At 41.0% G+C, this 15,519-nt stretch overlaps 1 protein-coding gene across 1 annotated transcript in view; it reads right to left on the reverse strand.

Moving 5' to 3' along the window:
- Positions 1 to 15,519, reverse strand: part of efl1 (elongation factor like GTPase 1) — a 97,092-nt gene that overhangs the window by 23,646 nt on the left and 57,927 nt on the right. Inside the window, exons 16-18 of the mRNA XM_080458274.1 lie at positions 10,218 to 10,349; positions 9,942 to 10,089; positions 248 to 377 (exon numbers count right to left, since the gene is read on the reverse strand). Coding sequence (XP_080314400.1) covers positions 248 to 377; positions 9,942 to 10,089; positions 10,218 to 10,349 — 410 coding nt within the window. The remainder of the gene's footprint in view (positions 1 to 247; positions 378 to 9,941; positions 10,090 to 10,217; positions 10,350 to 15,519) is intronic.

Genomic DNA, 15,519 nt, shown 5'->3' on the forward strand with positions numbered 1-15,519 from the left:
AATGTGAACACTTATGTTTTTTAATCTCTGTACAATGTGGAGCTGCTGTGATGACTGTATTTCCCCATGTGGGATGAATAAAGTCTAATCTTCAATCGCTTCTTGGCACAGCTGCTCCATTAAAGTGTCCAATAGCACAAAAACAAGCAGCACAAAATGTTCATAAGGACGTCTCTAAAGCTTTCATATCTTGGTTTCGGATAAACACCCAGCCTACACTCAATAACTAACTATGGCGATGACTCACCTGATGGATGATGGCAACTTTGTGCTGCTTGCCCAAGTCCTCATTCACCATGTCCACTTTTGGAGGACGGATCACAGTTTCTCTGAAGGGAATGATGGGCTTGGACGCACTGATCGCTATTTTTGCAAACCTTGACAAACAACCAATAAAATATGTTAGTCTTGTCTACATAATTCATTCTCATGAGGTCAATTTGAAGACAAACATCAAAATAGGACAAAACTTGAAAAAGCAGATCATAGTGTAAACCCTGTAGGCGGTGTTAAGTTTAAAAAAAATCTTGGAATCATTTAATTAAATAGTTGTTTTCTGGGAACAATGAATGTTTCAAATAAGAGGTAGTTGACCAATTGTTTTAGTTGAGTAATAGCGCTCCACAATTCAAAGTCGAGTGTGTAGTTCTTTTTAAACCAAATCCATCTCTAAGAAAATTCTAGCATGTTGTTCATAGGAGAGGTAATTAAGAATCACAAAGTCCAGAAACCGATCAGACTGTATTCAGCTCTCTGCAGTATATCTCCAAAGGCAGTATATCTGCTAAACAATGGCGAAAGTGGCAACACTGTGTGACATATAAACACTGTGTGATGTATAAATACTGTGTGACGTATAAATACTGTGTGACATATAAACTGTTTCTGTGTTCACATCACGTTGGAGACACACCAGTACATCCAGAAAGTTTTCATAGTTTATCACTTGTTCCCACATTTTAATTTACAGCCTTATTCCAAAATGGATTCAATTCATCATTTTAATAACACACGTGTTTTTCCAACATTGTTTGAATCCTGACATTGAGTAATTGAATTGTTTGCAGCTAATAGCCGGTTTTCCAACACGCTGATTAAGCTTCCTGTTTGTATAATAGGCTTTCGCCAACAACACAGATGCTTGCTGGCTGACCCTGGGGTCACTGGGTCATCACTATGTCTGTGTTTTCTGCTGTGTTAAGGCGGCACAGACACAGGACTGAGACAGCATTACTAATGACACACAGGCACAGAGACTGAGAGGATCCACTCTCATGTAATCCAGGTTACAGTCCAGAAAACACCCACTGCCCATGCTGCTCATTCACTCCTCATATTGAGGTAAGGATGATTTCAAATAGTAAAACATGCAGGTTCCACAAAAATACATGTGTGAAAGAAATGATGGTCAAAAAGGGAATATACAATGCATTCTAAAAGACAATTTCTATAAAATCTCTCCCCCTAAACTCATTGTTTCTTTCTGGGCTGTGTTAAGAGTGTGACAGAATAATCAATCAATTGTATATGCATAGGCTCCTATTCCCCCGACGACCTCTGAATACTTGGCACTTGACCCAGTTCTGACGAGACAGACAGAGACAGAGACCTCTCAGTGGTGACGCTGTGACAGCACCGTCTTGTGCGTGCTCGAGTGCACTGAACTCATTCTGAGTGTGACACGCTGCATGTCAGGCCGCTTGCCAGTGCCGTGTCACAGATGGCTCGACAAAACGACGTGCAACCCGTTCACCTTAGTGACAAAAGAGTGAGCGAGCCAGGCGAGGTTAAATCATTCCACAGTAGATCCAGTCCTTCAGGGAAAGAAGTGGAGCTTATGACTGAGAATCCACACCAATATGACAGGCCAGGAGGTTTCTAATTATTACAGGATCACTGGATAATAACAAAACAAAAAAAAGGACAATAGCCCTCCCTCCATTTAGTGTGGGTCAGCATACTGTGCATTGTGCACCGAACTCTCGCACAACACGTGCTTTGTCCATAATCAAGTACTATTTTTTGATTTACACTCGACTTTCTAATGTTTTTGATATTTAGGATATCATTGTTAATAGCTGTGGGCATTAGAAGGATTCAATTGAAACGATCTGTTTTTATATGCAACTTACATAACTATCAGACTTGCCTATGGCTCCTTCCGGGGTAGCCCACCCCACAATTAAAAGAAAACAAACAAAAAAAACAAAGACTGATAGACTTTAATGACCCCACAAGAGGTAAAACAATAATATCCCAGCATGTTAAAAAGTTCAGCATATATCAAAACATTAGCAAATAAATGGTAGGTTCTTAACTTTATAACGATAGAGACACTTCTAAGCACATGTATTAAATTTGTTCTAGTTAAAACTGTATTGCAGATTGATTGTGATTTATTGCATGAAAACTGAATTGTGAAGGACAAAATATATTCCAAAAATGAAGCGCAGTAGTCACTAAAAGCAGCTGCTGTTATGAAACAAATTACACATTATGCTCAGTGATGTAAAAAAAAAAAAAAAAAAGAAGTAGCAGCTTGAAAGCCTTGATTGACTCATTGGAAGGGTTAAGACTGTGTCCATAGTTGGACACCAAAGAAGAAGTTGCTGCTCTTTAAAACAAAGAACATCACATTCATGGAGAAGCATGGTGGAGGGAGCATCATGGCTTGAGGTTGCTTTGATGGGACCAGGTCAGGGGCACTAAGTGAGGGGAAACATTCACAGCACATCCTGAGAATCTAACTGATGTAAAACAAGACGAATGGTCCAGGCAGTATTTACCTCGAGCTTAGAGAGCGTACTTGAGTGTGGAAATTTGCAAGTTAAATCCCACCAAGGATTGATTACCAACTATGGGTTTTTGAGCAAGGCTATGAATAGGATGGTTTAAACACAGAGAAGCTTTTCCCCCCTAAGGGGATAAATAAAAGTATCTTACATCTTAGAATCTGTGACTGCTTGGTGACTTTGTTCAATAAAGGAATATTTGTGTCATTTTATTTGAGCACACTGGTTTTGACGGTGTCTACATGGGTTTAGATCACAATTGATGTCGGCAAACTGCTACTTAATATTAACACTACCACTACGACGAGCAAAAAGGGATCCTCTGCCGAGCTGCCGCTAAAACAAAAGGAAAAAAACACAAAAAACAAAAAGACAGCTATTTAGTCTGGCAGCTAATAAACCAGATTATGACCTCGCTGGCCACAAAGCAACATCACCTACACGCGAGCCAGCAAACTAAAACATAAGCCAATCGTCTTGTCCTCCAGCCAGCCATCCATCAAGCCAATCAGCCCTACCCTGAGCTAAGCAGCCGGCCAGCTGGTCAGTCCCTGTCCTCCTTTGCCATCTCAGTCCCAAGCTGTCTGGCCTGGCTCTAAAGATAGAAGCAGCGATGCTCGTGGCCTCCTTTCCTCAGCTGGAATCCCTCGAATACAGTGCAACAGGCCACACAGTGGAATCCTAATCCACTTTACTAATGCCGACAAAGATTTACTCCAGAATCATGTGTCAGACAGCAAAGACGGCCAATCAACTCTTAAAACGCTCCACCTTTCAGTTGGAACGGGGCAGAATAGCCTCACAGATTTTAATCTGTAGGATCCAATCTGAAAGTGGCGTAATCCTACGACCATTTTGTTATAATTGTTGTATCCATTAGGATCTCAGTCTCAGCATTTGTGCTTGTCACTCTTTTTTTATTCAATAGACGTGGTTTGACAAAGTTCACATTTACATTTACTACACCATCATCTGCATAAGTGGAAATTAATTAATTGACATAAACCACACTGAGTGGGCATAGACAATGTAGAAAGACGACTAAAAGGAGCTTGCATGTTTACACTGCACTGATCTCTGCATACATGCCAGCATGACTGTATTCTACAAACACAGCACCAACTAGAGGCCGAACAATCAAACTACAGCATTTGTAGCATTCCTGGTGCCTCCTTGTGTACTGTGATGACTCCAAAACATTGCCGTCTGAACATGAAACAAAGTGAACACGTTTTTCCAGTCGACTGTTAAACAAGGGTTCATCGCAACATGTTAATAGGATTTGTCTTAATTTGACGAACGTTGATGAGATTTAGGTGGTCCAATCTAATGTACCCTCAATTTTTCTAAACAAATTGGGAGAAATGAGACTGATTGTATAAAAAAAGATCTGATATAAAAAGTTAACTACAGCATTGTAACGTGTGGATTTGCTCCTTCAAAGATAACGTTGGGGGGTACAAAATGTCCACTAATAATTCAAGGGTATAAAAGCCCCTTTTCCTCTTTGATCCATCGTTCAATCACTACAAAGCACAGCTGTAAAAACTGGATTACCATTTTATTTGGGGGAGCTGTAAAGACGGAGTCACTGCAGATGAGGTTGAGGATGTGAGAACATCGACCAGAGATCTCTCCGTTCGGTTCAGAGAACTTTTCTCTTCATTCATTGTCAGAGTATTCACACAAAGTGAAGACTTAAAGATTTAAAGTCACGTTTTGTGTTCAATCACAAAGCATAGTGGATGCTGAAAGAACACGTTTACAAATGGAAGTGCCTCATTAAACTGCCTTTTTAAATCACAGGAAGACGGATGAACACCGTCAAAATATGTTAAAGGTATTTTTTTTTTTTAAAACCTACTTGCCTGAAAAGAAGAAAGCAAAATACTTAAGAACAAACTAAATACATATTGAACTTAACTGAACTATATGAGGTCCCTTTTAAAAGTGCAATGCATTGATTTGTATCCATTTAAGCAAGCACAGACAAACATTTGCTGTTATTCAAATTAAAAGATGCAAACCGAGCTCCGCTTTTGTCAAAGATCAGCTTACATGAGGACTTGAGGCTGCAGCCTAGTTTTCATGTTTTTATTATTTAAAAGGATTTTCTTTTAAGCATAACTTTTGACAGAATTTATACTTTCCTTACATTTATTGATTTATTCTTAATTTTAACTTTTAACACAACCTCCTGTTTGCTCATTATAAAATAAAGACAGTTTCTTAAGTCTCTGTCTTCAAACACATTTCACAATCTGGTGTAAATATGAATATATTCTGTGGAGACAGAGGGATTGTTACAGAGTTTTTAAATATGTCTTTTTGGATGAAAACCACTTTGTGCTACAATCTTATCCTGTATTTAAGTGTTAAAGGAGAGGGTGCTATGAAAATCAAGAGTCACAAATGTCCAAGTATCTTTGCATATACGGCATCGAGGTGAATGTACAGATCTTACCACAAAATTGCCAAATTGCAGGTAATCACATGACGCTGCTCTTTGGATTCACTAATCAAAACAGTGCGAGTCAAAGCAAAAAGGGCTTTGACTGGGTGCCATCAGACAAGATGCCCGGTGCCGGGCAAATGACAGAAAAATAACACAAGATTGCCGGTCATCAGTGCTGTGACAAAGAAGCTGGAGAGCACTTTAACAGCGTGAGTGTTACTCTGCAGGGATAGAATCCCTGATCAGACCATGCTGCTCTCTGTGGTTTGCAGCCAGCGGCCTGACGCCGCCAGAGTGCGAGGATGGAAGTCACTTCAGAGTTAAATGTTACATTATGCACCGGGGATTTGGTAAATAACTTTAAAAGCAGGCGTCTGTACCGTGAACGCCACAGCTCGGCTGAGTGAAAACGTTGCAGGGGCGGGATCAGAGAGGCGGGTTGAACTGAAGCTTGGGAGGAAAAAAAAAACTTGGTCCAACGATTCCCTTGCGTTCAAGTTAATGTCTTTCTGCTCATTTCCAGACCCATTTTGGCTAAATTGATCTCAATTATCTCTTCATTGCATTTACAAATTGATTTTTATGTTTCTGGTAAGCCAGCACGATCAATCACATCTAATTCAGGGTGTGCACTGTGTTGAGAGAGGGATGGGACACTATTATCACAACAAAAACAGGCAATTGGTGCTGGGTTCATGGGATAATATTATAATACAATGATCAACCATAACATCATGACAACTGGCCTAATTTTATGTTGTGCCCCATTGTGTGTGTTTTAGGAACTGGCACCAATCTGTGAGCTGGATGGTTCCTTATGTCCTAAAACTTGTTAAGTGGGGCGTCCATGGACAGACAATGTTTTTTGATTGGACCGAGATCTGGGGAATTTGGAGGCCAAATAAACCGCTCAAACTGATTGCTGTTCTTTTCAAACTCCTCCTGAAATGTTCTCACTTTGTTTCAGGGCTTGTTTTCATAGCCACTGCTCATACAGAATACATGTTTTTGTGAAAGTGTTCACAAAAGCTGTGGTTCCACCGCGCAGTCCGTGTCGGAGCGGGGCAGAGCGGGATGCTACGGTACGGCAAAGCACACTCAGGACCAACTCTGTCACACGGTCCCATCACAGAAAGTACGGTTAAAATGTAGGCGGAGTTGTGAACGGCGCGGGGACATGTCAGGCGAAGAGCGCGTAAGCGGGCGGCTTCACCCGACCGCAACTCTGTGGCCGTCCGAGTCCTTCTCTGTGACACAGCACAAAGTTTCTCATTGTGAACAGCAACGTCCAGCTCCTGCTGAATCTCCTCCTCTCCTGTTACTGAGAGGAGCGTCTGCACCTCCTTGAAAGACAGTGGTGCTGTGTTGCGTGCCGACGTTTTAGAAAACCCAGTCCACAAAACAAGCAGTGAGCGCAAAGCCTATGTAAACAACAACGGGAGAGTTTACTGCAGATTAAATATTAAAATATTGTCAAGAGTGACGATCGTCACTACCAAACAGCTGCATTGTAGCTCCTCATCACAGACCTGTTCCTCAGTGCTAGGTACCCCAACGGAGGGGTGATAGAAAATCGTAGCCTGTGGTTGCGTTTTTTTCAGTGGGACCACGCAAAAACCCGCCCCGCCCTAGAAAGTGCGGTGGAACCGCCGCTAAGGTGAGCAGCGATGCTAAAGGCCCCTGCATACACCCTTTTTGAACTCATAAGAACAAGAAGAAAATTCGGCAGTGACGTCAGCCAGCTGCCGAAAATAAAGCTTTTTCGACAAGACTGTTCATACTCCGATAAGAAGCTGTCGAACTCGCAGGCCACTCCCCCTCACTGCAGCTACACATCTGTGAAGCAGCGTTTTAACTTTTCAACTGCACAGCTTATTTCTCGTCTCCAGTGCTTTCAGAAATACATTTTGCTGAACTATTTCACTATTAAGAGAGTTTTTGTCCGAGCAGCGATGTTGGTCCGGTTTTAACTGCAGGAGCTGACCGCTTTGAGTGATGCGTTCAGGTGCATCACGTAAGTATGCCTCAGACATGTTAACGTGCTGCAGGGCTCACAGTAGCAAGGCTACATGCTAAACATGATTAAAATATGACTGATAGTTATTAGCGAGCTGGAACACGCATGCGCAGCACACGGCAGTGCGGCACCCACATAGGTCGGCCAGGACGGTTGGCACAGCCGAGCTGAATTTCTACGGCCAGAAGGAGCTGGCCGAAGGAAATGACATCATTTTGTTCGGCAGGACCCTGCACTGCCGAACCTTCTTCTTGTTCTTATGGAGTATGAATTGGCCTTAAGGCAGGCGTTAGTGTAGGACAGGTGTCTGCAACTTTTACCACCCAACAGGCTGTTTTTGCCCACCTTCCACCAAGTGAAACTCACCCGGAGACGTAAAACACATTTAACCTTTAACACAAAGATAATAGCACGTAAACCTGCTTGTGCAGTGGGTATTTTTGTTGCACGGACTAAAGCTCTGGTTTATTTTACAATTCGAAATTTAAGACCACAATTAGGAACTGCAGACGCTTTCGCCGTTTTTGTTATTTTAGCTGTTTCTGGCTGATTTTCAACAATCCTCCGCACATCTGAAATACAAACTATGACTTAATGGGCTTCACTTGTATTGCAAATTCTTTCATTGTGTCAGCACTGTCAAAGTATTTTACACTGTTAGCTACGTTCACAAACACCAATGATGAGGGCTGCCATGCAGTGTCCTCCACCAGGACCTTTAGGATCGTTTCTTTTTAAGTGACAAATTAGAAGGGAGAGATGTTTTTTACCTTACATGTTTTGACTGTGTCTGGAGTATTCATCAGAGAGTCATCTGACGTGCGACGACGTGTCGGATTATCTTTTGTGGAATAACATTGAAAAGAAGATACAATTTTTATCTGCGTGCATTTTTGTGAAAGTGACAGGGAGTCACCACAGAGGAGCTGCACGGGGTTGCAGACCCCTGGTGTGATGTGTGTGTGTGTAATTTTTATTCCTTTCAAACTTTTTTTTTTTTTTTTTTACAACTATGGGATGAGGGCCAAAACATCCCCTTCGCATAAACATGTCTGTGTTCAGATCTGCATGTTGGACAGAAATCAGTTCCCGTGCCATGCCAGTACCAGTTCAACATCTCATTTCAATGCAAATCCAGCAACATCATTTGGTCCTTTTGGTCAAACTAGCTCAGATTTCCTGATTTCTCCAGGTTCATTACTTTACTTGTGTCATATTATCGGAGCTCATCGGAGTTTGTGTTTGTGTCACAATAGCCTTAAAGATCCAACTGTCTTACCTCTATCAAATTCCATTTACAACAGTTGTGTGACGTGACAATGTTGTTCATTACTGTCTGAATCTACATGCTGCTGCTGGCTTTCACTCAGTGAGGCAGATTCATTTTATTTGGCATGTCTGGGCCACTCATACTATCATCAGTGTCTGCTTTATTGTTATAATGGAAACCCAACTCCAACTTTCAACTTCTGCTCAGAGGACAGAAGGTAGTGTTTATGTATATGTGAAATCAGGTTTTGAGTCCACTGTGTTTTTTCTGTACGACTAAGTCGAGGGAAATTTGTAAATTCAGCACGATCTAAACAAATGGCTTTCAGTTTGCTTTGTTGCTATTTCTCTATACAAGGCCCAATTTTAGACTTGCATTCTATCTGAAAGTGAAAAATTATACTACAATTATTTTTGATAATACTTTTCTAAAGGGCTCTAAAAATGTAAATGTTGCATTTTGCACAATGTAAGAATTTGGCTTGGTAATGCAATTCAAGCTCAGAAGTACTGTATTGTCACATTAGAGCATGTGGGGCACACTGATGAAACCTCACTTGTCTAGTGATCTGCCTGCCTGTCAATGAGCTCACATTGTTCTTCTGAGGAGGTCGGGAGCTTGCAGACACGCTGCAGCAGTCAATAAGTACTGATAATGATGGCGCTGCGAGAGGAAATGGATCAGCTGAGTCTCTGATCTGAGTCACTGCGTATATCATCAGTCACCTCTTCACAGGGATGCACACAGGGAGACGATCAATAGACCCGGGACAGAAAACTCACATGTGAAGAGGAATAAACATCAGATGCTGTAACTCTCATTTACTTTTAATAATCTCCTAATGGGGATAAAAGTACATACTAAGGTGTATTGTTGTAGTTTTGTGGGTCAGTCTAATGAAAGTCTAAGTAAATGAAGCTGAAGTTACATCAGTTAGAAGGAGGAAGATGCTCTATGATCTGGATGTTCGTGTGACTTGAAGGAAAAGGTTTATCAACCAACAAGAAGAAGAAGCAGCAACAAAAAACAGTTCAGATCCACGACCAACATATAAAGAACTCAACATTGTGGATGGATGGATGGATAGATGGATAGATAGATAACTCCTAATAGTAATTATTGTGTAATAGCAAAAAGGAGAAGGAAGGATTAAAAAGTCATAAGAATAAAATATAATCTAAATATTACTGCACAAAGCAGTATTGTTACAATGATTTATACCACTGGAAAGGAGTTGTTTGTAAAGAAATTACTTGACTAGTTTGATAGAATGAGAAACGCACACAGGTGGAGATTCACAAAGAAATGTGATTAATGAATAATTCTGAGATAAAAGCGAAAGTTAACAGAGTCCCTGTGAATAAATACATTTTGCCTCACAGACAGAGTAAATGAAAATACACTGACCGGTCTTTCAGGTCGTCCAGGCAGCGCTGCAGGTGAACCTCACCAGCCGTGACCAGAACATGTTCTCCTGTTTCCTGAATCAGAACCTCGGCACAGGGGTCGGCCTGGTTCAGCAGACGCATGCCTCGGACCAGCTTCGGCATCTCACCTGGCAAAGACAAGAAGTTCCAACTTATGATGCCTCTCTACTGGACCAGTCCTGGTCAACACAGCGACAGTATGAGACGGAAACAAAAGACGAAAGCGAAGCATGCAGGTAGATGTGTGCACACTTACTCGGATGTTTGGGTTCAATGGCGACTCGCACTATGGGCGTGGCCTCGAAGTTGAGAGGGGTGAAGGGTGGGCATGCCGGGACAGTTGACAGGGTGGCTGACTTCAGGACACACTCCTCCAGCCCCCCGATACCTGAACCAGAGCACAGGAACAAACAAACATGTACGTGATGTTGAGGAATTTGTAGTCTGATCTCCTCAAGACTTAACAAATGACGGTTATTATTATAACAAGTTTCTAGATGTTGGAGGTGAACTTGAGGAAACTTCCACACCACAAAACCAACATCTCCAGATGTCTGCCTTGAACATAATCCAACACACAGCAAAATAAGACCAAATATAGATGGTGCCGGAATTAAGCAAAAATCTTGTCTGGTCATGTCCCAGGATTTATACTTTTTCAGGACTAAGAAGACGAGAAAAAAAAAAGATTTTTTCTTAAATCTTTCAGGTGGAGTTGACTTCTTTGTCTCTTTATGATAAAATAATTATGATTTTATACACACAGTTCCTACTGACAAATAAAAATTATTCATGTGGAAACTTTTTAAGAGAAATAAGTGTTCATGATCTCAGTATTAACGTTTTGCATATCAACATGTTTCTGATAAAGCTTGTCTACAGTGTGCGTTAAATATATTTACAGGACTGCTCTCTTTCAAAGTATAATCAACTCTATTTTACAGTTTAAAGCCACAAACAGAAAGGCACATGAGTTGTGGAAACAACTTAAAATCACCTCTTAACTTCCTAATCCTCTGTCTACCTTCAAATGATTAACATCTATTGCTTTATGAAAACTGTTAAAAAGCTCAAACACACACAAAATCTCCAGTTGAGTCCCCAGAGAGCGGTAAGTGTGATCAGGCTCATATCGGTTGCACAGTTCAGTCAGATTTGGGTTAAGGTTATGCATAATGGTGCAATGCCGTTTGTCATTTTGGAGGTGAGCACAAGCGCCTTAAAAAAATCCGCCCTCACTTAATCAAGTGGCATATTTATTTTTGCACTCCGAAAAGGAGCCCCTGCATTCTGAATCATCTGCAGATCTTAAAAACTCATTTGTGCTGCAATAATTCAATTCTGAAAGCACTTACTCAATTTTTATCACTTCCTCTATAAACATACCACTCTAATCAATAGACATGAACAATAAAGTGCTGATTAATGTTACAACCTGACCCATTGAAGCGCTCCAAAAAGACAAATCAACTCACCATCGATGAAATTGGATACTGTATATCGTTTCTTTTCATGCTCCTAGTACATACAGTTCTTCCAACAGATGAGCGGCCTCTTTTAAACATAGCGTTATGTATAGAGCATGTACATCAAGTTCTGGAAAGCTAAGAGCTGAGTGAGTGCAGGACAGCTTTGGCTGCCTTCCATGTAACTCCACACTGTAATTACTCTTAGGTGACTGGACTCCAAATGGGTTTTTCAATCCAAAAAAAAAAAAAGAAAAGACAAGAAAAGAACAGGGCTGTATTCAGCTCTCATCACTTGTTGCGGCCAGAAAACAGGTTTGAAGAAGACATATCACAATGAAGCGTGCGCATGTACAGCCTTATCTGCTGGGAATAAACCAGAATGTGCTTCATTTGATGAAAAATGACACACTCGTTTCCTTAGATTTAACACAACTTGGAGAAAAGCATGGCCAGAAGCAGTCAAGGCACAACGGCTGCTTGAAAACACTTTTTCCAAGTTCAGTGGTTCTCAAACTCTTTACAGTGCCTACCAAATGAGAACATGTTGAACTCTCCAAGAACCAGAAATATGACAAACCAGAGCAGACAAATGCAGATGCTTATGCGATTACCTGTGGACAGTTGACAAAGGTGGATGCCCAAACTTAATTCAAAGATTAGTTGTTGATTATCTTTGTCAGCCAGTGACACTGTACAAAGCAGCAGCAAGATTATATTTCAGTTAATCCTGTTAAAAGCTTCAAACTTATCACCAAAAAATGTCATCTGATCCTTTCTGTGAATAAAAACATTTAGCAGTAGAATTAAAAATGAACTCGCATTTTAACAACTCCCCACTTGAGGAATTGTCATGACTTTATGATGTATACAGTACTATGTGACAGTTTGAAGCATGTCAGAAAGAAATGCAACCACATTGTGCAACACCAGCAAGGAAACAGCTCACTGGCTCCTGATTCAGTCTCATTTAGATAATGTCATAATCGATCCTATTAGGCACTCCGGGGGTATAGAAGTGTGTTTCTATTGTGTGCTTCTACTGTAATCATGAGGCCATGGAGCCAGCTGCCTTCGCATAAGATCTTAAAGGTACCTTCCTGCAGAGTTCCTTCAATAACTGTCTGCAAATTCATAAAGAAGGGACGATGCTGCTTCCAGTGCAAAGGGTATTTAAACTTGAAACTGATTTCTCCTCTCAACATGCGCTTTGCCTTATTACACTATTTGAGTCTTCTCACTTTGCAACATTCAGTTTTTCCTGCCTCCATCGTTTGCCCAGTTGTCGGCACACTGGGAGGAACCCAATCACCCCGCACTGAGTACACTGCACACTCACCTCATCTGTAATGTAGTCCAATATTTGGCACCAGGTGATGTGTCTCTGTACGATGGTAACAGTGCATTCCTGGGTTTACCTGTTTGTGTTCAACAGCTACTTTCAATCAGCAACTCCAGCCGGTAAATGAGGTGAAAGAATATTCCACATAAAAGTCCAGTTTTTGAGCATAAAACCATCTGGACAGGAGGTCGGATCAAAGATACGCTGAGCCAAAGACCAACCTGGAGTGTTGGGAATTTCATTAAATCGGGTTGAAATGGAACAGATGTTTCAAGAAAGTCACGACAATAAGTTGACTCTAAAACCATAATGAAAGATGAATGTTCGCAAAGGCCTGATCTGCTGCTCTGGTTTGGAGAGGGGGGAAAAAAAAAAGTGGTATGTGGAGAAACCATAAGCACCTACATCTGTTATATTTTCTAGTCGACAATTGTTTACTTATTATAGAACTTATCACATCTTTGTAGGAACTTAAGACTCGCATGTAACTGTTATTTTAAGAGGAAAAGTGATTAGAGCCCAACTGAACTGCATGCAGATGAGTGCATGCACACGCTGTTTGCACACACCCTGGGGACCAAGCCTGGTTGAGTCCGACTGCAGCGCATAAGATGATTCAACCTTAAAGACATTTCCTCCAACCACAAGTACAGCTGGCTGTAACTCTGGTTATATAAAGATGGTATTTTTTTTTTCTCCTCCCCATTCTCTCGCACCGCACAGAAATGAATGAGGCAGCGGTGATGTCATGAGGGCTGAGAGGATATATGAAGGAAGACAGGATAAAGGGATGTGATGATAAAAAAAAAAAAAAATATATATATATATATATATATATATATATATATATATAAAATCCAGGCTGTTCCATATGGCTTTACGTGAACTCATTTTTTCCTTAAAGTCATTATTAATAGTAGCTATTAAGTACTTGTTCCTTTAACTTGTTGTTTGAATACTAGTGAATGTGCAGTGTGACAGAAATCCACTTCAATAACAATTTGTATTGATTTTCTGCAAATAAATTCATGACAGCTGACATAATGGATGTTTCGCTCATGTCATTGCATATGCGAACTAATCGACTGAATAACCCTCGTTTTACAGCAGCACTGCTCCATCATACTAAGCAACAATTACTCTTCACAGTAAGGTCTGTATAATATACTCAAAAGAAATAATGGGGACATAAAACTCTTGACAGCTTGTTGACGTTAGCATTTAGCTCAAAGCTGAGACAATCCAGAGCGACTGCAGCCGAGAAACATTTCGAACATCTGTAATGTTCCCGGGGGTTTGTGAAAACGAGGTGATGGACAAACTGAAAAGTCGCCCTGATGATGGTGTGCTCTGAGGCCCCGTTTACAGCACAATGTTTTCAAGTGAAAACAGAAAACTCGTTACATTTTAGGGACCTGTTTACAGGCCAGCGGTACTCGGAGAGCCACTACAAAGTTTCGAAAACGGCTCCCATGGTGGAACTTTTCAAAAATGCTCTGACTCTGTCTCCGTGAAATCAAGGGAAAAACACAACTTTTCTGAAACGCTGCTACTGCGCATGTGCCCCACGGCTGTTGTAAATCTTTCTTCTCCACATGCGTGAGTAGACGGACAATAACAACAATGTTTACCTCCAGAGCGTCGTGGCTCCCAGTCCTTATTCTCCTGGGACTAGGTACTTTTAAAGTGGACAGTCACCGTAATCATAATCCAGCTTGGTCGTCTGTCCATACGAATGTCCATGTATAAAAGGTCCTATATTACAGAGTTTTTTCATCAATCACATAGTTATCAGAGGTCCAACAATATTATAATCAAAGTGTATTTTCCCAAATCCAGCTTTGGTCCTGAATTTCAGCCAGTCTAAAAGTCCCTCTCGTGAGCTCAACTGAGAAGAAGCTGTTTCATTGTCTGTATCTTTAAATGTTTATCAGTTTATTATTTTCAAAACATTGGCATGTGAATGTTAAACTTTTCGGAAACGAAAATGCAAAAAGGATGTGTTTTCAAATGAAACGCGGCGTGAACAAGGCCTCAAGGTGTGGAATTGTTGTGAATAGAGCTACAGTGGTCAATAACATTAAAACCAGTGCAAGCAGCCTTCTTAAATCAGAGATCCTGAGGATCTTTCTGTTACCTTTCCTGATCGGCCGTGATGTCCTTGACTGCTTTGCTCCTGACCGTTCCAGGAAAGCTTAGTTGGCTCAAAGCCGATTTGAGCTTTGTATTGAACCACAAATCCTTGGCTTTCACTCTTGATCGACATGAATATTTTCCTACAGTCTTTTTCTGCAGCCAACTGCAAGGCCTTATAATGTGTCTCTCCTCCTGTTTCAGAGTGATACGTTACACATGGGAGATGTTCTTGGTGGCTTGGAGAGTGACTGTATCAGTGTAAAAGTTATTTGGTTGATTCATTTAATTTGAAGATGTGTTCCACAGTCACCAGAATCTCCGTTTCCTTCCTTCTGTCATTAATACTTTTCAAGCTGACTCTGTATAGATATATGTGTAGTTGAATGCTGTTACTGGTTGTGATGACACAAAGTGTTATGAATATATTCAAAGAGTTTTTGGGGAGGAGTTCAGGGTGTGCTGTCATGTTTCACTTGCTGTGCACAGTCAACAGTTTCCCTCCATTTGAGACAAGTTAGCGGACTGGACAGGACGTTGTACACCGGGTCCACCAATAACTAGATGAAACATTATTTTGGCTTTGGGGGATAAACCGATGACCTTTTCCACGACAT

Source organism: Lipophrys pholis, assembly GCF_963383615.2.
Source record: "Lipophrys pholis genome assembly, chromosome: 2".
Classification (NCBI taxonomy): domain Eukaryota; kingdom Metazoa; phylum Chordata; class Actinopteri; order Blenniiformes; family Blenniidae; genus Lipophrys; species Lipophrys pholis.